The following is a 23718-nucleotide window of genomic DNA, read 5'->3' as shown; positions in this document are numbered from 1 at the left end:
GTTAGAGTTTCAATCCTTGTTACTTGTGCAAGGATAATTCCATCAGAACTGTATAAAGGTTCTATGGAAAAAAAATTTGACTGGGTATTCAAGAGCATAGTTATTACCTTAAGGCTTAATCACTCTGCTAGATACATAGAGGTTTTTCTCATCTTTTTCTTGATGATAAGAAATTTGTTCTGTTCTCCATCAAAGGATAGAGATTATGCTTTCGTACACCTTATTTTGTGTAAGTCAGCACAACTCTGTGCTGTCTTACCTATTTTGGAACTGATCCAAGCTATGGAACGTCAACACTGTGTTTTTCTTTCCTTTACCTTCTTAAGCGGTTTTGGCTTGTGTTACATGTATTGGGATGCTTAATGAGCTTCCTATGAACCTTTTTCATCAGGCTTGTTAACAGTTCCAATATAATTTTATGACGGTTTTCCTACCCTACTTTTTGACGTGCTCTAAGCAGTTTTCTGGAGGAATTCGACCACCTTTGTCATCTTTTTATCTTTGTTTTCTGAAGTGCCAACAATACAATTTGTATATGTTTGGTCTTGTTGTATTTTCACTAACGGTAGTGTCTTCTTTACGACATAGACATATTACTTTGTCCGAGAAGTCATAATTAATACCGTTTTAACGAAGATTACTTGATTACTTGATAACCCTTGTTTAGGGTTTTGCTATCATTAGCTGATAACCCTGTTTATGGGTTCTACTGTGATGGGAAAATATATACGAACCTTCCCACCGCAGCTGCAATTTCAGCAATGAGATAGCAGGTCAGTATTTATGACATTAAAACAATTTTTTTAAATGAAATTCATTTTAATTATTAAATACTTACCTGCTATTGGTAAGTCCCACGTCCCACCCCGCTATTCGATTAATATTTTTGTATATATATTGAAAGAATATTGAGGGTTGGTTACCGATTTTTGCATAGGTTGCATTGCACTATGTTTGACCTGGCCTGTATTACGGTATTGAGGTGGCGGATTCCCAGTTAATATTTTGTATGAGTTAATTCCCCTTGGAAAGGAAAAGCAACGAGATAGCAGGTAAGTATTTAATAATTAAAATGAATTTTATTTTAAAAAATCGTTCTACATTTAACATGATGTTTATCAACTAGGAGACAACTGTACACGTCTGAGAAGAAAATTGTATGGCAGCATGTCGCCTGTCCGACATGGTGATGGTATTATTGTGATATATGGAAATACTGAAAATAATCCAGAGAAATCAGATGGAACATACATAACTATGGATCATATAGGGGGTGTAGTTTCTGCTCATGTTAGTATAATTCCTTTTGTTTTTGTGTCAACCTCACTTTTGAAACACTTCTTCACATTTATGGATCTGTTTGATAATTGAATATTCTTGTTAACCCAGTAATATTGTAGGGCATTTCCAAATCACACTTGTCATTATTCAGAGTAATCAGGATATTTATGTAAAATGTGTATTATAATTGTTATTTTCTGTATGTTTTGACTCAACTCTTGTATGAAGTCTACTTTGTATATATCATAACACTTTTCTTCTGTTGTCTAATAAATGAACATACTGAACATGTACTTGTATAACATATTATATCAGGAAATTTCTATTAAATTGAGTTGAATTATCGAGTTGAATTGCCATTCATTAATGCATTCATTGTGGTGAACAAAATGCTATTGCTTTTTGTACACCCATATTAAAACATGTGGCATATTATGTGAATACCAATGGCAACCAGCTGGTGGGCAACGTCCAGGAGAGCAGTGTTCTCTCTCTCTAACTCTAATTGATCTAATAATTTGAATGAGATGATCATGCACCTAGGTGATAATGAAGTGGGCATAATATCTCAGCTACATTTGATAACAACCCAGATCCCATGTTATACTTTTTAATTACGTCTCTTGAAATGTAAACAGTACTCAAATAGTTTAAATCAGATCATTATGAACCTTGGAGATAATGTTTGTGGGCATATTATCTTAGCGAACTTAAAAAAACATCCAGATGGCATGAAGCATTAATGAACTAAAGTATTTGCATTAAAAACACCAGCCAAATTAATCCCCCTGTAACTCGACTACTCTATTTCTAATTGACATGACGCCTGGACGATAATCGCTTCGCCCACTTAATCACGTGGCTCAGCGGGTAGAAAACCTAGACAAGCTAACACCAAAGTGGCTTCTTTGCCTATAGATTGCATATAGATTTACGGGATATTCCGGATGATTTTTATGGACTTTTTCACACCATATAACACTGTAAAAGGGGATTGTGTCATTTAGTTATTATGCAAATGCAAAAATATACGTTTATAGAGAACATCAGCTATTTATAACGTCTTTTTTCGGTACATTAAACACGCTCTCAAACGCTTGCGAGCTTACCGAAATCGAACCTGTTACTACGTGTAATGGTGTTATTAGCAATAAATTAACACTTATACACCGGTATTTACCCATGTTTTTTACGAAAATATTAATGAAACATTTTCCCTCGTGTATTTGACACGAAATACCGCTTTATAACTATGATTTCGGTTAAGTTTCACGCGCTTTCTGACGCCTAGTGGGTACCTAAATCACACATGTTATTACGTATAAAAGTGATATTAATAATATTAAAACATTGCTTATTTGACATTTATCAATCACTATAATTGAAAGTGCACAACACAATCAGTTTGGTCATTGTCTGATATAAATTAGCATTGTATGAAGGAAAATTCAGTCGGGCTACTTAATAAAGCTACCAGTATCAGACGTACGCGCAGGTACCACCTTCCCCAAGTAACCGCATTTATTGCTTATATCAGTAATAATAACTCTTATACAATGGCATTATTGATACGTTTTTATTAAAATAGTAACATAAAATGGTTTTCAATTGTTTCTGATCGACACACACATAAACTCGATTAATAACTGGGATTTCATTAAGTAACACAAAGTGGGTATTTTCTATTATTTTACATGCACACGTGATATAATTCCTTCTTAATAATGCTTAGTTGTTGCTTATATGACATTTACAGTTTTTGAAATAAATTTATGTTCTATAAGGGGGATCTCTGTAATTCTACACATTAGAAGCTTCCATTCGCTCTTGTCAAGATCGTATTTCCGCGTTGGAAATCTTTCTGGATACAGAATGTTAGAGTTACATAATCCCTATTTACACCGTTTTGCGATATTTCATTTCCGTTTTTTTTTTAAACAAAATAAACAAAACTTGGAAAAAATGAGAACTAGGTATTCGATCTCCAAGTGTGGATTTAAAGCATTCATTGGTGACACCACATGTCTGCCCATGTGTAGATACCGTTATTAAGATAAAATATCACGTGTCACCTTCAAATAACATGTATAATGACAATAAAGTGCATTACTATAAGAGTAATAAAACAGCATGAATTAGGCTTCATGCTGGGTTTTACTTCTTTTAAAGTAATGCAGATGAACCTTGCTTCTATTAATCACCTAGTAACTGACAAAACTATTAAAAACATGAACTGTTACGTCATGATCAGATCGATAACATAAACTATTTAAATCTGCTAGTATATTCGATAATAAGATATTGTATTTATCTTTGACAGTGTTGACGTTCAGTTGTTCGTGGGGACAACCGCTTGCATTCATCCATCTCTTACACTTCTCAAGATCTCTTTTCGGCTTTGGAAACGATATAAATTCAATGCCACCAACACTAATCTGTCAGGAAATCGATTTTCCGAGATACATAATCAACATGGACATCGTTTTACCATTTTAATCTACGTTTTTTAAAGAGGAAAACAAAAGAAACTTGTAGAAATAAAAGTGAACCTAGTCATAGCTTGTCTAGGAAATGGCGGACAGTTTGTTGCTAAATCGCGCGCCCGATTAATCGATGGCTGATTGGTAGATCAATTCTTAGATAAGGATTTGATTGACAGGCGGTGCCATGTCAATTGTATCGTCATCAAACTTTGTCAAAATGATTGTGGGCACACAATCGGGGATGAGATATTTTGAGAATTGTTAAAGAATTATTATTTATTCAAGGAGAGATATTCTGTGCAAACTTCTTTATGTCCCCCACTATAGTAGTGGGGGACATATTGTTTTTGCCCTGTCTGTTGGTTGGTTGGTCTGTTGGTTGGTTGGTTTGCGCCAACTTTAACATTTTGCAATAACTTTTGCTATATTGAATATAGCAACTTGATATTTGGCATGCATGTGTATCTCATGGAGCTGCACATTTTGAGTGGTGAAAGGTCAAGGTCATCCTTCAAGGTCAGAGGTCAAATATATGTGGCCAAAATCGCTCATTTTATGAATACTTTTGCAATATTGAAGATAGCAACTTGATATTTGGCATGCATGTGTATCTCATGGAGCTGCACATTTTTAGTGGTGAAAGGTCAAGGTCATCCTTCAAGGTCAGAGGTCAAATATATGTGGCCCAAATCGCTTATTTTATGATTACTTTTGCAATATTGAAGATAGCAACTTGATATTTGGCATGCATGTGTAACTTATGGAGCTGCACATTTTGAGTGGTGAAAGGTCAAGGTCATCCTTCAAGGTCAGAGGTCAAATATATGTGGCCAAAATAGCTCATTTTATGAATACTTTTGCAATATTGAAGATAGCAACTTGATATTTGGCATGCATGTGTATCTCATGGAGCTGCACATTTTGAGTGGTGAAAGGTCAAGGTCATCCTTCATGGTCAGAGGTCAAATATATGTGGCCCAAATCGCTTATTTTATTATTACTTTTGCAATATTGAAGATAGCAACTTGATATTTGGCATGCATGTGTAACTTATGGAGCTGCACATTTTGAGTGGTGAAAGGTCAAGGTCATCCTTCAAGGTCAGAGGTCAAATATATGTGGCCCAAATCGCTTATTTTATTATTACTTTTGCAATATTGAAGATAGCAACTTGATATTTGGCATGCATGTGTATCTCATGGAGCTGCACATTTTGAGTGGTGAAAGGTCAAGGTCATCCTTCTTGGTCAAATATATGGGTCAAAATTGCTCATGTATTGTGACTTCTGCAATATTGAAGCTAGCAATTTTATATTTGACATGCATGTGTATCTCATGGAGCTGCACATTTTGAGTGGTGAAGGGTCAAGGTCATCCTTCAAGGTCAAACGTCATATAGGGGGACATTGTGTTTCACAAACACATCTTATTTCCATTAAAAATATCCGTCTTAACTCAATGATACATGTATCATAACCTTAAAATGGGCATAATTTATATTAAAAAAAGTTGTCACTCTCATAGCAATTCTTGAATAACTAAGAATGTGGTTTTCTTGCAAAACATTATTATAATTATGTACAAAAATATATGTTTTAAAACAAGCATGATAATATTAACTGTTGTTATGTTGATACAGTTTCTAATATAATACAACCAACAAAAAGTAAACATTGATGTTATCATCTAAAGAACAACTTTCAACAATGTCACTTGTCTTTAGAAAATTAGTATTGCACTCATTTTTGCGATATTAAAATAGTGAGCTTAAAATAGTTTTCTTGTAAGAAGCTAAAGAATTGTCAAGAAATTTGTACCACATTTTTCCAGACACGCCTCACATAAAATTAAAAATGACTTTCAGGTAAAGCTGACGACCTTTACAACAAGCGCCTGAAGCTGAACATGAAAATCATGGGCTCGCAGCGTGACGGCAAGAAGTCGTACAAGGAGAGATTTGTCCCCCCTGAGCTCAGCATGATCACCTACTTCATGACGAAACCATTTGTGACAAGTGCAGAGTCCGAGTTCAACTACAACTCGGATGACTCGATATCTTCTGACGAGGAGGAGGATCACAATGATGAGGAGGAGGAGGAGGAGGAAGGAGGGGATGTGTTTGATGATGAGCCCAACAGGCCTTTGTCTCTGTAAGTGAGCACAATAACTAAGTTCAATTGCTCAATGTATACAGTGTTACATACGTGTACATTTTTATACCCCCGGATCGAATAATTGGGGGTATATTGTTTTTGGCCTGTCTGTCTGTCATTCTGTCACTCTGTCATTCTGTCCCAAAACTTTAACCTTGGTTAAAGTTTTGCGATAACTTTTGCAATATTGAAGATAGCAACTTCATATTTGGCATGCATGTGTATCTCATGGAGCTGCACATTATGAGTGGAGAAAAGTCAAAGTCAAGGTCATCCTTCAAGGTCAAAGGTCAAATATATGGCTTTAAAGCGGCGCAATAGGGGCATTGTGTTTCTGACGAACAAATCTCTTGTTTATTCATAAAGTCTGAAGATTAATTAAAATGTAGTTGCTAGAGATGTGAAAGCTTGCACAGGCGTTCAGTAAAGGAGGCAATGGCATCAAAAATGTATTTTCTCTGTACAAATACTTCACCCACATGTGATTCAGGTTACTTAAGCCTATTTAAGAAAAAAATTAGCTAATCTTATGTCTTTATTCAACACTTCGGTATAATTATCTGTGCCTGTATCCCTCCAGGAACCTCCCAAGCGTTCAGCAGCATACGGATCCGAGCTCATATGCCTGGTGCCTTCTGCGGTATGCAGCAGTGAAACTCGTCTTCCACAACCTCTCTACCTTCCTGCCACAGATAGGCATTGAGCTCCAGGGTGAGTTGTAATAGAGCGTGGGAAATCTGGGCTTGTGATTGAGCTCCAGGGTGAGTTGTAATAGAGCGTGGGAAATCCGGGCTTGTGATAGGCATTGAGCTCCAGGGTGAGTTGTAATAGAGCGTGGGAAATCTGGGCTTGTGATAGGCATTGAGCTCCAGGGTGAGTTGTAATAGAGCGTGGGAAATCTGGGCTTGTGATTGAGCTGCAGGGTGAGTTGTAATAGAGCGTGGGAAATCTGGGCTTGTGATAGGCATTGAGCTCCAGGGTGAGTTGTAATAGAGCGTGGGAAATCTGGGCTTGTGATTGAGCTGCAGGGTGAGTTGTAATAGAGCGTGGGAAATCTGGGCTTGTGATTGAGCTGCAGGGTGAGTTGTAATAGAGCGTGGGAAATCTGGGCTTGTGCATCAAGTGTCCTCCCAGATATGCATAGTCTGCACAGGCTTATCAGGGACAAACCTTATGCTTTTATGAAATTCTTTGAATAAATGAGATCTTTTTTAAACAAAAATACAGCTTCGCACAGGCTTATCTGGGACAACACTTAACGCACAGGCCTTAAACCCAATTGTTCTTTTCTTCCACAACCACTCTACATTCCTACCATAGATAGGCATTAAGCTCCAAGGTGGGTACTAATAGATGATATAACAGTATTGGATGTTTCAATGAGTACCATATGACCCTGACTGTTGGAAACTGGGCGTTAATTGGATTTTGTCTAGAAGAGACTTACTTTAAACGAAAAATTCCATAAAAGTTGAAAATGTCATCTCTGATTAGCTAGTGTCTAGATTTAAAGCTGCCAGTCTGATGTTCAACTGTGTCTATATATAGAGCTGTCAGTCTATGCTATAATTAGAGCTATACTAGCCTGTTCTATATTCAGAGCTGCCGGTCTGTTCGCCGCTCCTACATGCGCTGCTGCGTAACCTGGAGCAGTGGATTGACGTGTTGCTAGGGCGACTGGAGCTATTTGCCGCTGCCCCTGACAACTTCATCCCTGGCATTGAGGTGGAGATCATCCCAGGAGTACCTAGCACCAAGTACAAGGCTCTGATGAACAAGAACAACACACCTTTCATGTGAGAGACCAATATTTAAGGGGGTTTTTTTAATGGGGGAGCCAAGTGTACTTTTAGGGTATGTTTTTAACCAGGTTTTCAACAAAGTTTTATTAGATTACGGTATGGCAGGCGATCATCAAATAAGTGGTTCCCAGTCAATAATTTAAGTTTGCATTGATTTTATTTGGTGTGTGTCTCTTGTAGGTCAAGGTAAGTTTTACAGTTTCCTCTCAATTTCCCGAGTTTGGATAAGATTTTGCACAGAAATTGTGTATGAAGGTAACTTAAATGAAAACCTACCGGTGCTTCCATTTGGGGTCAGTGGGATAAAAATCAAGGTCACAGTTACGAAAAATACAAAAACAGCAAAATAAATGTTTCTGGTTTAAGACCTTAGTTTGCATTGATAATTCTTAATAAAACTTCAGTTATAATAACTATTTTTCTTTTTGGGCCTGTCCAGATAAACTTTCTCAATCTTGGCACCAACCATGTATTCAATTTTTTCTTCTTCATACCATTGACTCATTTTATCAAAGACAAACGAATAATTGACATAACAAAATAATTATTCTTGTCAAGCCTCCTACATGTACACAACATTCCTGACGACCGATTGTGTCAGGTAAAAAATAGTTCCACGTAAAATTGTTCCTTTTAATACTTTCCTATTGAAAATTTGAGAAAAAAAAAAAGGAATCAAGAATGTGATATCTTTCTTGGTAAAAAACGGGGGGAAAAAAAGCAGCACCAAAACAAAAACTAAATTGTATTTACCTTAATGACAACTTTAATCCATTGCTTATAACAATAAAGTTACAACAATATACACATCCATTTTCTGTTCTTCCATCCCTTTGTCAAATTTCATTTTCTGTTTTTCCATCCCTATTATTGAAATGTATTTTAAACCACACTATTTTTGATAGCATTTGTATCGAATGCTAACCACTCTGACCCAAAACCTGATTTACGAAATTGTAATCCTGTTGTAGCAAATTATTCTATTCCTATCGAAGTTATTAATTATTAATGACAAAACTACTGTTAAAACCATCATGTCAAATATGTTGTACCTAAAATTCTGAGACAAAACTAGTATGTTTCGTCTGAGAAATGACGTCATAAATTGCGTAATCAAGTAAATAAAAATGATAAATACAGAAAGCTGGTTCGGTAATATATTTTAAAGAAGGAAAAAAAGGATGATATATAATATAATGATAACATTCATGATGCGTCCCAATAAATTTCAAAGGTCAAACATTAGAGCATGTTAATCGGTGCGTAGGAATGCATATTTACGTTTAAATTGCGGTCACGTGAGGTACTGCCGGAGATTAACTAGTTTATCCGACCCTGCTTTATTAGGTCAATGTTTGCAACAGAGGCAGGATATATCTCCTATTGTGCATATAATCCTGCAAGTTTTTTGCTGCAATAAAAATTGTATCTAGCAATTGTATGTTTTGGTGAATGTTAGTAGATTGTGTAGCCCCTATTTGGAAATATGAGAAATAAGAATGAACTATAATTGATCAAAATACATATAAAAAAATTCTGAATTGGCCATAAAATTATCTTTTGTAAGTAGTAATTTGTTCCAAAAAAGGTTTTTGTAACTCGACAAAAACTCAAAATTATAAAACCTATTTTTAAATGCATCAAAATGATGCAAGGCATATATAATTTGCTGGAGTCAAGAATGAGAACACTTATGTTTGATTGTATCAAAACGAATAATTCTGCATTATTGAAAATCTATGAAATGAGCCTTGCTCAGGGAATTCGGGGTTTAAAGCATGTAGGTAAAGTGTTGTATTGATAATCAGGGGTTTAAAGCATGTAGGTAAAGTGTTGTATTGATAATCAGGGGTTTAAAGCATGTAGGTAAAGTGTTGTATTGATAATCAGAGGTTTAAAGCATGTAGGTAAAGTGTTGTATTGATAATCAGGGGTTTAAAGCATGTAGGTAAGTGTTGTATTGATAATCAGAGGTTTAAAGCATGTAGGTAAAGTGTTGTATTGATAATCAGGGGTTTAAAGCATGTAGGTAAAGTGTTGTATTGATAATCAGGGGTTTAAAGCATGTAGGTAAAGTGTTGTATTGATAATCAGGGACAATTCTTTCCGCCCTTACAGGATTTTCCCTCAGAAGGGATTTCTGTTTTTAAACCAAAAAAAGCAAACATGTGGAAAGTCATGTCCCTGATTCCCCTGTGCAGACTAAAGCTTATATCAGACCACACTTTATGCAGATTTATTAAGCACCATTTTCCCAAAGCGGGGCTCAAATTCTTTCCCTTGTATTCAGAGAGGGATCTGCAACACTTCCAATCAAGCGGCTCTGGTTTCATCTTCTCAAGCATGACCTCCTCAAAGATGTGTTCGTGCGCTATGTGTTCAAGAAGCAAAGACCCCAGGACATGATACCTAGAGAGGTGACGGCAATAAAACTTTTGCTGTTTTTTTTATTCATATTCAATCTCTTATTTATACCTATATAACTTGAAACTGTTTATTTGTTGTTTTATATCTGTGAGTTTATTTCAAAAGTCTTCAGGATAATTATTGAGCATATTTTATGTGTTTTGTTCGAAATTCTTAATTATTACAATTGACCAAATTTGTGTTTTATTATACCCCCACAAACGAAGTTTAGGGGGTATATAGGAGTGGGCTTGTCGGTCGGTCTGTCTGTTGGTCTGTCGGTCCGTATTAAGTGTTCGCTCTCTAATTCAAGTTGTTTTCATCCAATCTTCACCTAACTTGGTCAGATGTTGTATCTAGATGATCTTAAGGCCAAGTTCGAATATGGGTCATGCCGGGTCAAAAACTAGTTTGTAATTGTTTATTATTTTTATTGAGCATATTCGTGTTAAGTTTGTTATTCTTATTATTAATGAGCTTTTTTGTGTTTTAAGGTTGTTATGTTTAATTATTCTTATTCTTGAGAATATTTCCAAAAGTTGTCTTTCGATCTTAACAAACTCTAATAATATTAATATCTGGTGAGTGTTTATCTGTTAAATAATGAGCACTGGCAAAGATTTCCTTAAAAATTGTTTTACAAAGGACAAAACAAATTAGCTTTGCTCTGTGCTAACAGGGTACCATGCCTGGGTGTAAAGTAATGTCCCAGATTAGCCTGTGCAGTCTGCACGGGCTGATATGGACAACACTTTCTGCTGCTGTGGTAATTTTCGTTTAAAGGAATTCTCTTCTTAGTGAAAATTCAGTTAAGGAAGAAAATGTTGTACCTGATTGGCCTGTGTGGATTGCATAGGCTCGCCACTTTACACCTGGTTTCCCAGAGCTAGACTCAATTATAGAGACATGCTTTATTTTTCCCATACTAGGACTCCTCCATGGAGGGTCTGGACTCCCCCAAGGTGGCGCCACCTTTCAAAATCATCCACAAGGAGCAGGACATAATCACAGCGTTTGCCCTAAACCAGGTATGTAGCTTAACGGCTTTCCTCCCCTAGGGTCCCTGGTTGGCAGACATTTGCAGGCGTATTGTTTGAGATCAGTTCTGTGTGATTGGTCAGCTTAACTGCAGTGTTTGATTTATTATACCCCCGTTAGGGTGGCGTATAGCAGTTTAACTGTCCGTGGCGTCAGTCTGTCTGTCAGTCTGTATGTCCGTCTGAAAACTTAAAATTGCCCATAACTTTTGCAATGTTGAAGATAGCAACTTGATATTTGGCATGCATGTGTTTCTCATGAAGCTGCACATTTTGAGTGGTGAAAGATCAAGGTCATCCTTCAAGGTCAAAGGTCAAATATATGGCGTCTGTCCGTCTGAAAACTTTAACATTGCCCACAACTTTTGCAATATTAAAGATAACAACTTGATATTTGGCATGCATGTGTATCTCATGGTGCTGCACATTTTAAGTGGTGAAAGGTCAAGGTCATCCTTCAAGGACAAATGTCAAATATATGGCTTCAAAGCGGCAAAGTAGGGGGCATTGTGTCTTGACGAACACATCTCTTGTTTTAATAATATATTCATGTAGCCAGGAGTTGATGTAGCTTTCAATTTCAATTTATGTTGTTTTCTGTCTATAAAAACATTTATGTAAGGGTTGGAACATGTATATAAGTATGACTAATTGAAAGTCAATTGTTTGTGGTATTGAACATTATTATACATTGACTTTGAAAATTATTGTTGATATATGATATGGATTGCATTTGGTATTTTTCATGTACATTTAAATTTGTTATCCTTGTAGATATTATGCCTGAACATCTGTTATATATTTGTAAACACTTGTCAGAAATATTTGTTTTCTATTACTTCAGTTTAGGGAATAGAGCTAAAACCAGTTTATCAAGATTGTCTCATTTGTACCAGAAATAATTCTTAAATATACAAGAAATATTGTTTCAATGCATTTCCAGGGTTGCTCTTTATTTGGCAATGAGGTCAGTTTGACAGATTGTTCACAAAGCACTCTTTGTAGTTATGCCAATATCAAGTTTTTACTGATCTCTGGACTACCAATCTCCAAAACTAATTAAGGGAATTTATTCCAAGATTATAAACATTAAATTCATATAAACATTCTTTGTCTTCAAAAACTGTCAAGTACATGAAAAATAATTGGTTTAATGCTTTGTCAGTTATGATTGTTGACCTATGCCACATTGGATTTGCAAAACCTGTGAATACCAAGCCAGCCGTAGGCATAAGCATTGAAAGGACTTTGACCATAGAAAGTTCTTAAGCATTGAGGCGACTTAGACCCTAGGAAAGAAACTAAAACATTTGTACCCAAAGAAAGAACAATGTTAAAATGTGCATCTATACAGGCTACAAATGTTCCTTAATGTCAGTAGCTCATGGTTGTTTATGAAGACTGCTATAATAAGAAATTGTGAATGCCAAATGAGACTTTATATTAAAGCATTTTTCACTACATCGTAGTTTTTTAAGACAATCATTTTCATTGGTCTGAATTTGATAAAGCTGATTGGTAGTCCAAAGTTCAGTATAGGCATATAGCAGCTAACCAACTAATCACTAAAAGGGTTATGTTTGAGCTTCAAATAGGCTGAAATGCAGAGTGGCAGGCTTATTGGAATATGTTTAGCCTGGCTCTGGGAAAACTGGGCTTAATGCTTTCAGTGCGGGAACCGAATTTTGAAGGCTTATGCAAACAGTTTGGATCCAGATGAGACGCCACAGAACGTGGCATCTCATCAGGATCCAAACCGTTTGCTATTCTGATAGTATTCTTTGAAAAAAAATCGAAGAAAATGCTAATTGTAGAAATTCAGCAGACGACATTTTAGCAGACGACAAATTTCCCAGCATGCAAAGTGTTAATGCTTTTGCCTAAAGTGTTGTCCAAGATTAGTCTTTGGGAGTGTTCACAGGGAAGACACTTTCTGCTTTGAATTGAATCTCTCTCTATTTGAGGAAGTATCTTCTTAGTAAAATTCCATTCAGCTTTGTTTTCCCAGAGCAAGCCACATGTTTTGCTTAGTCTCAAGCCATATTTGAGAGAAGTCTTTGAGTTGCTCATTATGCAAAGTTATCATTAAATGCTTTTGCATACATGCATATTAAATTGCAAACTAATTTCACTTGAACAGTTTTCATATTATTCAGTTTATGGTCATTTACTATAGGTTCATGTTCAACCCTTACTATTATTATAGTGGTATACATCTTACTGGCTCTACAATGTTTTTTTTGTGTTTTGCAACTTAATACTGGAAAACACTTTTTTTTAAGGTTGGGCCCAATGCAAATTTACTACACAGTATCACACTATGTGAAGTCCGTAAGAAACAATATAAAGAATTGATTTTAACAAGTACCATTCCTTCCAAGCATTAATGTAATAACATAACTGAACTTAAATGTTATGTCTTTAATGATGTCATCTTGTGATTTTCACGATGACATTTTCAGTGTCACTTTTAGTGTAATTACTATATATGCTGCCTGGTAGGAGAAATTTTGCAATATTTTGTAAAATAAAGCTAGCCCATAAAAAATCAGTGTTCCTTATAGCAATAGCCAAAATTTCAATGCTAGATTTGGTATGGTAAAATAGATTAAACGAGATACAAAATGCTAGTTTTGATTTTTTGTGGCAAAATAGATTCCATTTTAATTTCCCGCAACCATATCTATTCATGTGACACACAAACACACATGAATATGTATTGAATATATTCTCCCGCAAGAAACAAAAAGTGCATTTTCGATCTTGTTAAATATATGTTACCAGACTACATCTAGTGTTGAAATTTGTGCTATTGCTATAAGGAACGTTGATTTTTAATTTGTAAACTGTATTTTTTAGCTCATCTATTTTTTGAAAAAAAATTATGAGCTATTGTCATCACCTTGGCGTCGGCGTCGGCGTCGGCGTCGGCGTCGGCGTTGGCGTTGGCGTTGGCGTCGGCGTCCGGTTAAGTTTTGCGTTTAGGTCCACTTTTCTCAGAAAGTATCAATGCTATTGCATTCAAACTTGGTACACTTACTTACTATCATGAGGGGACTGGACAGGCAAAGTTAGATAACTCTGGCGTGCATTTTGACAGAATTATGTGCCCTTTTTATACTTAAAAAATTGAAAATTTTGGTTAAGTTTTGCGTTTAGTTCCACTTTTCTCAGTAAGTATCAATGCTATTGCATTCAAACTTGGTACACTTACTTACTATCATGAGGGGACTGGGCAGGCAAAGTTAGATAACTCTGGCATGCATTTTGACAGAATTATGTGCCCTTTTTATACTTGGAAAATTGACAATTTTGGTTAAGTTTTGTGTTTAGGTCCATTTTATTCCTTAAGCATCAAAGCTATTGCTTTCATACTTGCAACACTTACTAACTATCATAAGGGGACTGTGCAGGCAAAGTAATGTAACTCTGACTGGCATTTTGACAGAATTATGTGCCCTTTTTATACTTAGAAAATTGAAAATTTGATTAAGTTTTGTGTTTAGGTCCACTTTATTCATACAGTATCAAAGCTATTGCTTTCATACTTGCAAGATTTATGAACTATCATAAGGGGACGGTGCAGGCAAAGTTATGTAACTCTGACTGGCATTTGGACGGAATTATGGGCCATTTATACTTAGAAAATTGAAAATTTGGTTAAGATTTATGTTTTGGTCCACTTTACCCCTAAAGTATCATAGATATTGCTTTCATACTTGGAACACTCACAAACTATCATAAGGGTACAGTAAAAGGACAAGTTGCATAACTCTGGTTGTCATTGTTACGGAATTATGGCCCTTTTTTGACTTAGTAACTTTTAATATATGGTTAAATTTTGTGTTTCGATCCACTCGAAGTATCAAGGCTATTGCTTTCAAACTTCAAATACTTACATGCTATCATGAGGTTACTGTACCTGGCAACTTGAATTTTACTTTGACCTTTGAATGACCTTGACTCTCAAGGTCAAATTATTAAATTTTGCTAAAATTGCTATAACTTCTTTATTTATGATTAGATTTGATTGATACTTTGATGAAACTACTCTTACCTGACATACCACAATAGACTTCACCCAAACCATCCCCCGTGCCCTCCCCCCCTCCCCCGTGCCCTCCCCCCTCCCCCCCCCCCTAATTTTTTTTTTTTTTTTTTTTTTTTTAAGATCATCTCACAAATGACCACCACACCCTCACACTATACCCCCACCCCACCCCACCCCCCCCCCCCCAATTTTTTTTTTGATTTTTTTTTTTTTTTTTTTTTTTAAGATCATCTCACAAATTATCACCACACCCTCACACTATACCCCCCCCCCCCCCATTTTTTTTTAAAACGGTTATGTTTGAAATACCGTCCAAACCATCGCACCCAAAAACCCCCCCCCCCCCCCCCCCCCCCCCCGATTTTTTTTTTTTTTTTTTTTTTCGCTTTTTTGGAAGATAATGTAATAAATATCCACAACCCCACACTATACACCCCTCTTCACTCCACTCCTCCCTCCTTTGTGATTGAAAATGAGAGTCCCTTCACCTTTAAAAAGAAAATAGATGAGCGGTCTGCACCCGCAAGGCGGTGCTCTTGTTTTAATATGGTATGAAATATTCGTTGATTTTGAGGGTTTATGGGCTTTAAACGATCACAAATATATAAGGTTACCTCAAGAGAGTGTTTACTTCAAAAGCCCATCTCATTCATTAACATTAATTAACAAGATGTAGAAGGAAGCATTTTTACATGTAGTTGCACGTTTAACATTTATGTAACATGTATATCATTAGCATTGTATTAATTGCATTTTATGTTCAATAACATTATTACACAATTTGCCATCTTTTTGTTAGTGCGTGTTTGGGGTATGTGATCTATTTTTACATATAAGCAATTTATGTGTGGTTCTGGTAATTACTTTTTTGAATGGGAGTTTTAGACATTTAAGTAATTCGTGCGTTTCATGACTAAAACACGGCTATGGTTTTGATATACCTTGTTTTATTCAAAGCTTTTAAGTTACAGTAATTACAAAATTTCTTGATAAGGGGATCTTCATAATAAAAATGGGCCAAGGTCTGTGAAAAGGGGGTTTGATGCTGTCCAAAATAAGCCCGTGTAGTCTCCACAAGCTAATAAGGGACGACACTTTCTGCTTTTATGATATTTCTCTATTAAAGAAAGTCTTCTTAGCAAAAATCTAATTTAGGCAGAAAGTGTTAAGCATGTGCATTAAATCCCCTTTTCACAGAGAACGACCCATATGTATTTAGCAGTAGATCATTGAAAGATCAGTCATTTCACACCTATGACTGGAAATATTGGACTGCATGTGTATTGAAAGTGTCTTTCAAAAATGTTTGAGATAAAAATATTCCTAACAGTTGTTTCACATGGAAAACAAGGCAATGTGTTGTGTGAGATAAAAAAAAGCAACACCTTTAATTGTTAGGAATATTACATTAATTATTGTTAATGCTTTTACATTAAATTGGATGAATTATTAAAAGATAAATCATAATTATACATGTACGTATAATCAAGGGATGTATCTGACTTGTATCCCTACATTCAATTAAAGGTCATAGTTTTCAACAAGGTGAGTGCTTTCCAATAAAAAGCATGGTCAGTAATTGTGCTTTCTTTGGTTAATTTCATCTATTGTTATCAATTTTGTGACATTGATCTTGCACCAGCTTGCTTTACTGTAGTTCAACCACTGATGTAATTATCTTAAAATTTTTAATAAAAACAGTTGGCGTAAGATGAATCTTTTTTGTTTGTTTGTTTTCGTTTTTTTTTTATCCTATGATGTTTTTAGAAAAGAAACAACTAAATAATTCGAAAAAGTTTTGTCCAAAGAGTCAAGAAATTATTTGGTAACCTAAGTTGAAACATTAATTTTCGTCATCTCGTATATTTCACAATGAATCTCTTAAGGTTGGTCCGTCCATGATTTTTAATTTTCATTTACTGGGAAAAGTGTACCTCCTCTATAACCACATGCGTAGACTTTAGATGCTTCTTTATATCCAGTGTTCCATGACACTTTACTATATTGTTGCTCCAATACGATAACACTTCCCTTTCTATGGTTCGGCTTCTTTGGTGGGTGCTACATTACAAATTTGTTTTGCTGTGATATTTTTCACATATTCTGTATTCTTAAGGCTTCAGCTTTTGAAAAAGTGCTAAATTCACAAACAGAATTTAAACTAGATATTACCTCGAAATTTGTAATATACAATTAGTTAATTTTGTTTTGTTTTGAGCTCAACTTATCAGTACATAGTCATGGTGAGCTGTTGTGATTGCCTTCTGTTAGTGATGCGTTGTCAATATTTGCCTTGTGAACTCTCTACAGGCAACATTTGTTACCCAATCTTCATGAAACCTGATAAGAACATTTGTCTTGATGACATCTTGTGAAAGTTTGTAATTGGCTCTCATGGCGTCAAAAAGAGATCACTAGGTCAAATAAAGAAAAAGTTTGTGAGTATTCTAGAGGCAAAGTTTATTGCCCAATCTTCATTAAACTTGCTCAGGACATTTGTCTTAAATATATGCCGGCCAAGTTTGAAACTGGGTCATGTGGGACAAAACACCAGGTTACAAAGATCCAATTAAAGAAAAATTGTGTGAAAACACTAGAAGTTACATTTTGTTTGGGCAACCCTTATGTACAAAAATATATACCTTAAATGTTTAAATAAAACAAACCAACCTTTCTAACAATTGTTATGATTATCTTCATCAACAATATGCAACAATTAATTTGTCCTTTTCTCATTATCTTCATCATCATTTGCATTTGTGTCTTAAATGTCTGAGTCTTAAAATTAGTTTGACCATTCTATAGTTTGGTGTGGTCAGCATTTTATTTTGAATATAACCCTTTCCCACTCAGAAGCAAAGTGAAAAAGGCTAAGACAGTGCAAACAGCATAAAACCAGAACAACCTGCGACTAACTGGCAGTCTATTCAGGTTTGATGCTGTTTGCTGCTCATCAGTATCTAAGGGTTGGAAATGAAGCCTTTAAAACTTGAATATAATAAAAAAGGTCATAAATTAAACTTATTAGGGACTACAAATGCGTAAAAATATGTATAAGTGGTTAAGGATTAATCACTTTGTTGAAAACTAGACTGTAAATCAGGTAATTGTTAGTTCAAGCATACCTGTCAAGTCTCAAGGTTTTGCTGTAAGTCTCACGTTTTTTTGCATGCAATGACGGTCTCACGATGACTTAGTAATTTATCACGCATTTCTTCAAAAACAAAAAAATGAAAAAAGTAATTTTGGATTTCATAAAATGTTGTATAATTACTACCGAGATGGGCGGGCTATTTTAGTGGTTTCTAACCTAAATACCTCATGTACCGGAAACTACATCAGCAGTGTCTATGTAAACAAGTGGCTCACCGGCAAAGAAAAAAGCTAAAAAATACCCAGGGGCTGCAATCTTATATGAACAAAGATTGACATTAACATATACTATATAACATACATGATTTTGAGTTTCAGCACATAAGTATAATTATATGTTTCATCAAAAATTACATTTTCTGTCATTATATTTTACAATGAAATATTTTTAAAAATGGTCAATTTTCAAGCAAAAAAGGGCTAATTTCAGAAAAAAATAGTCTTAATCTTTGCTCAGGAAATAGCCCTAAAACGCACCACAGACGATCTAGGATCCACAAATTTTAAGGAGGGGGCATGCTCCGGACCCCCCCCCTAGATCTGGTCTCACTCTCAGGCACTTAAGACCCTTGACACTCAGCGGTATGGTTCAAGTCCAAGCCAACATATCTGAGTAGGGAATTTGTCATTACATTATTTCGAAAGCAATCCGCTCTCACTTCTGATGAAAGAAGGGCAATTGTCAATTACAGACATAAGAATATCATGCCTTTGGTAGTGGTAACATGTAAAGATATGCTTTATTTGCAATGAAAAAATAGAAATAGTGTGATAAGATCAGCTTACACCAAAGATATGACTGAAATACAGATTAAAAACGTCCAAAATCCAACAAAATAATTTAACAATAACAATTTTCCAGCTTTATGTATTAACATTATGTTTAATGTTTGTGTTGTGTTTTATCATAGGAACTCAGTCATAAGTCTATCAGCTCATATGTTGGTGGGTACAAATAAGAGATCAACTATCAGCTGTTAGAATCAATGTTTGAACAGTTGTTTTCTAGAATTTAATGTATCAATAATGTGAACATTTTTTGGCAATATAAAAAATATTTATATATAACACTTATCAAGTTTTGTACTGTTACATAATGTTGTTTGCATGAACTAAACTTGTTTACACAACTTAATGATACAATGCCTTTTAACAATTTTCAATTTACCCATGAAAGACACTGCATATATTGTATTGCTTTGCATGTATTAATAAAATTTATGTTTCTTTTTAACCCTTTGACTAGATTGGCTGTAGAATACATTGAAACATTTTGAAATCATTAAAAGTGCAATGACATGTTTTACATTTTTAGCTCACCTGAGCACAACGTGCTCATGGTGAGCTATTGTGATCGCCTTTTGTCCGTCGTGCATTGTGCGTCGTGCGTCGTCAACATTTTCCTTGTTAACACTCTAGAGGCCACATTTATTGTCCATCGAAAATGGTTATGTTTGCTTGAAAAACATGGCTGCCAATGGGCGGGGCATTTTTCCTTATTTGGCTATATATTGCTATAGTAAAATTTTGTTAACCCTTTAGAGGCCACATTTATTGTCTGATCTTCATGAAACTTGGTCAGAAGATTCATCCCAATAATATCTTGGACGAGTTCGAAAATGATGCCGGTTGGTTAAAAAAACATGGCCGCCAGGGGGCGGGGCATTTTTCCTTGTATGGCTTTAGTAAAACCTTGTTAACACTCTAGAGGCCACATTTATTTTCAGATCTTCATGAAACTTGCTCAGAAGATTTGTCCCACTGATATCTTTGATGAGTTCAAAAATGGTAACCTTTGCTTAAAAAACATGGCTGCCAAGGGGCGGGGCATTTTTCCTTACATGGCTATATATGGCTATAGTAAAATCTTGTTAACACTCTAGAGGCCACATTTATTGTCCAATCTTAATGAAACTTGGTCAGAAGATTCATCTCAATAATATCTTGGAAGAGTTCGAAAATGATGCTGGTTGGTTAAAAACATTGCCGCCAGGGGGCGGGGCATTTTTCCTTATATGGCTTTCCTAAAACCTTGTTAACACTCTAGAGGCCACATTTATTGTCCAATCTTGATGAAATTTGGTCAGAAGATTTGTCTTAATGATATCTTGGATGAGATCGATAATGGTTATGTTTGCTTGAATAACATGGCCGCCAAGGGGCGGGGCATTTTTCCTTATATGGCTATATAAGGCTATAGTAAAATCTTGTTAACACTCTAGAGGCCACATTTATAGTCCGATCTTCATAAAACTCGGTCAGAAGATTCATCCCAATAATATCTTGGACGAGTTCAAAAACGATGCTGGTTGGTTGAAAAACATGGCCACTACCGGGGCGGGGCTATTTTCCTTATATGGCTATAGTGACACCTTGTTAACACTCTAGAGACCACATTTATTGTCCAATCTTCATGAAATTTGGTCAGGAGATTGGTCTCAATGATATATTGGATGAGTTCGAAAATAATGACGTTTGCTTGAAAAAAATGGCTGCCAAGGGGCGGGGCATTTTTCCTTATATGGCTATAGTAAAATCTTGTTAACACTCTACAGGCCACATTTACTGTCCGATCTTCATGAAACATGGTCAGAAGATTCATCCCGATAATATCTTGGATGAGTTCACAAATGATGCCGGTTGGTTGAAAAACATGGCTGCCAGGGGGCGGGGCATTTTTCCTTATATGGCTATAGTAAAACCTTGTTAACACTCTAGAGGCCACATTTATTTTCCGATCTTCGTGAAACTTGGTCAGAAGATTTGTCCCAATAATATCTTGTTATCTCAGGTGAGCGACTTTGGGCCTTTCAGGCCCTCTTGTTTGAGAATTTAATGTATTTAATGTATCAATAATGTGAACATTTTTTGGCAATATAAAAAATATTTATATATAACACTTATCAAGTTTTGTACTGTTACATAATGTTGTTTGCATGAACTAAACTTGTTTACACAACTTAATGATACAATGCCTTTTAACAATTTTCAATTTACCCATGAAAGACACTGCATATATTGTATTGCTTTGCATGTATTAATAAAATTTATGTTTCTTTTTAACCCTTTGACTAGATTGGCTGTAGAATACATTGAAACATTTTGAAATCATTAAAAGTGCAATGACATGTTTTACATTTTTAGCTCACCTGAGCACAACGTGCTCATGGTGAGCTATTGTGATCGCCTTTTGTCCGTCGTGCATTGTGCGTCGTGCGTCGTCAACATTTTCCTTGTTAACACTCTAGAGGCCACATTTATTGTCCATCTTCATGAAACTTACTCAGAACATGTGTCCCAATAATATCTTGGACGAGTTTGAAAATGGTTCCGGTTGATTGAAAAACATGGCCGCCAGGGGGTGTGGCAGTTTGCTATAGTAAAACCTTGTTAACACTCTAGAAGTCACATTTTTAGTTCGATCTTCATGAAACTTTGTCAGAACATGTGTGCCAATAATATCTTGGACGAGTTCGAAAATGGTTCCGGTTGGTTGAAATACATGGCTGCCAGAGGTTGTGGCAGTTTTCCTTATATGGCTATAGTAAAACCTTGTTAACACTCTAGAAGTCACATTTTTAGTCCAATCTTCATGAAACTTGGTCAAAACATGTGTCCCAATAATATCTTGGACGAGTTCGAAAATGGTTCCAGTTGAATGAAAAACATGGCCGCCATGGGGTGTGGCAGTTTTCCTTATATGGCTCTTCTGTATGGTAAAACCTTGTTAACACTCTAGAAGTCACATTTGTGGTCCAATGCTCATGAAACTTGGTCTGAATATTTGAACTAATAATATCTGGGCTAAGTTCAAAAATGGTTGAGATCAGTTAAAAAACATGGCCGCAAGGGGGCGTGGCATTTTTCCTTAAATGGCTATTTACTACAAAACCTTGTTAACACTCTAGAAGTCACATTTATTATCCAATCTTTATGAAACTTGATCTGAACATTTGTTCTAACAATAGCTTGAGTGAGTTTGAAAATGGTTATGGTTTGTTAAAAAACATGGCCGCCAGGGGGGGGGGGACAGTTGTCCTTATATGGCTTTAGTGAAAACTTGTTGACACTATATTAGCCACAATTATTGGCCAATCTTCATGAAACTTGGTCAGAACATTTGTCCAAATGAAATTTTGCCAGAGATTGAAGCTGGATCATATGAGCTCAAAAACTAGGTCACAAGGTCAAATATATAAAAAAATTGTTAAAAGTCACTTTTTGGTCCAAAATAATCTTCATGAATCAGCTTGCATTTTTTTCAGAATAGTCTAGCTCCTTTGGCTTTCAGGTGAGCGCCTTAGGGCCTTATGGCCCTCTTGTTTTAATTAATGTTTTATATCTTATTCATTTGTTGCAAATTTCAGAATTTGATTGCCTTCCTTGTTTTTATGCTCCCCAACATTTTTAGCTCACCTGAGCACAACGTGCTCATGGTGAGCTTTTGTGATCACCTTTTGTCCGCTGTCCATCGTCCGTTGTGCGACGTCAACATTTGCCTTGTTCACTCTCTAGAGGCCACATTTATTGTCCAATCTTCATGAAATTTGTTCAGAAGATTGGTTTCAATGATATCTTGGATGAGTTCGAAAATGGTTACGTTTGCTTGAAAAACATGGCTGCCAATGGGCGGGGCATTTTTCCTTATTTGGCTATATATTGCTATAGTAAAATTTTGTTAACCCTTTAGAGGCCACATTTATTGTCTGATCTTCATGAAACTTGGTCAGAAGATTCATCCCAATAATATCTTGGACGAGTTCGAAAATGATGCCGGTTGGTTAAAAAAACATGGCCGCCAGGGGGCGGGGCATTTTTCCTTGTATGGCTTTAGTAAAACCTTGTTAACACTCTAGAGGCCACATTTATTTTCAGATCTTCATGAAACTTGCTCAGAAGATTTGTCCCACTGATATCTTTGATGAGTTCAAAAATGGTAACCTTTGCTTAAAAAACATGGCTGCCAAGGGGCGGGGCATTTTTCCTTACATGGCTATATATGGCTATAGTAAAATCTTGTTAACACTCTAGAGGCCACATTTATTGTCCAATCTTAATGAAACTTGGTCAGAAGATTCATCTCAATAATATCTTGGAAGAGTTCGAAAATGATGCTGGTTGGTTAAAAACATTGCCGCCAGGGGGCGGGGCATTTTTCCTTATATGGCTTTCCTAAAACCTTGTTAACACTCTAGAGGCCACATTTATTGTCCAATCTTGATGAAATTTGGTCAGAAGATTTGTCTTAATGATATCTTGGATGAGATCGATAATGGTTATGTTTGCTTGAATAACATGGCCGCCAAGGGGCGGGGCATTTTTCCTTATATGGCTATATAAGGCTATAGTAAA

At 35.8% G+C, this 23718-nt stretch overlaps 1 protein-coding gene across 9 annotated transcripts in view; it reads left to right on the top strand.

Annotated features, from left to right (window-relative positions):
- LOC127879098 (dmX-like protein 2) overlaps nt 1–23718 on the top strand; it is a 163999-nt gene that overhangs the window by 109524 nt on the left and 30757 nt on the right. For 6 of the 9 annotated variants that reach the window (XM_052425727.1, XM_052425724.1, XM_052425723.1 and 3 more), the window contains 6 exons: nt 5629–5914; nt 6498–6628; nt 7518–7713; nt 10010–10136; nt 11055–11153; nt 12106–12129. In XM_052425727.1, coding sequence (XP_052281687.1) covers nt 5629–5914; nt 6498–6628; nt 7518–7713; nt 10010–10136; nt 11055–11153; nt 12106–12129 — 863 coding nt within the window. Of the gene's footprint in view, nt 1–5628; nt 5915–6497; nt 6629–7517; nt 7714–10009; nt 10137–11054; nt 11154–12105; nt 12130–16740; nt 16759–23718 lie in introns of all 9 variants that reach the window. The other 3 variants (XM_052425729.1, XM_052425725.1, XM_052425722.1) reach the window with 2 other exon arrangements.

The sequence above is a fragment of the Dreissena polymorpha genome, chromosome 4, assembly GCF_020536995.1.
Source record: "Dreissena polymorpha isolate Duluth1 chromosome 4, UMN_Dpol_1.0, whole genome shotgun sequence".
Taxonomy (NCBI): Eukaryota; Metazoa; Mollusca; class Bivalvia; order Myida; family Dreissenidae; genus Dreissena; species Dreissena polymorpha.
Note: the sequence above shows the minus strand (reverse complement) of the source record. Positions and strands in the feature narration are given on the sequence as shown.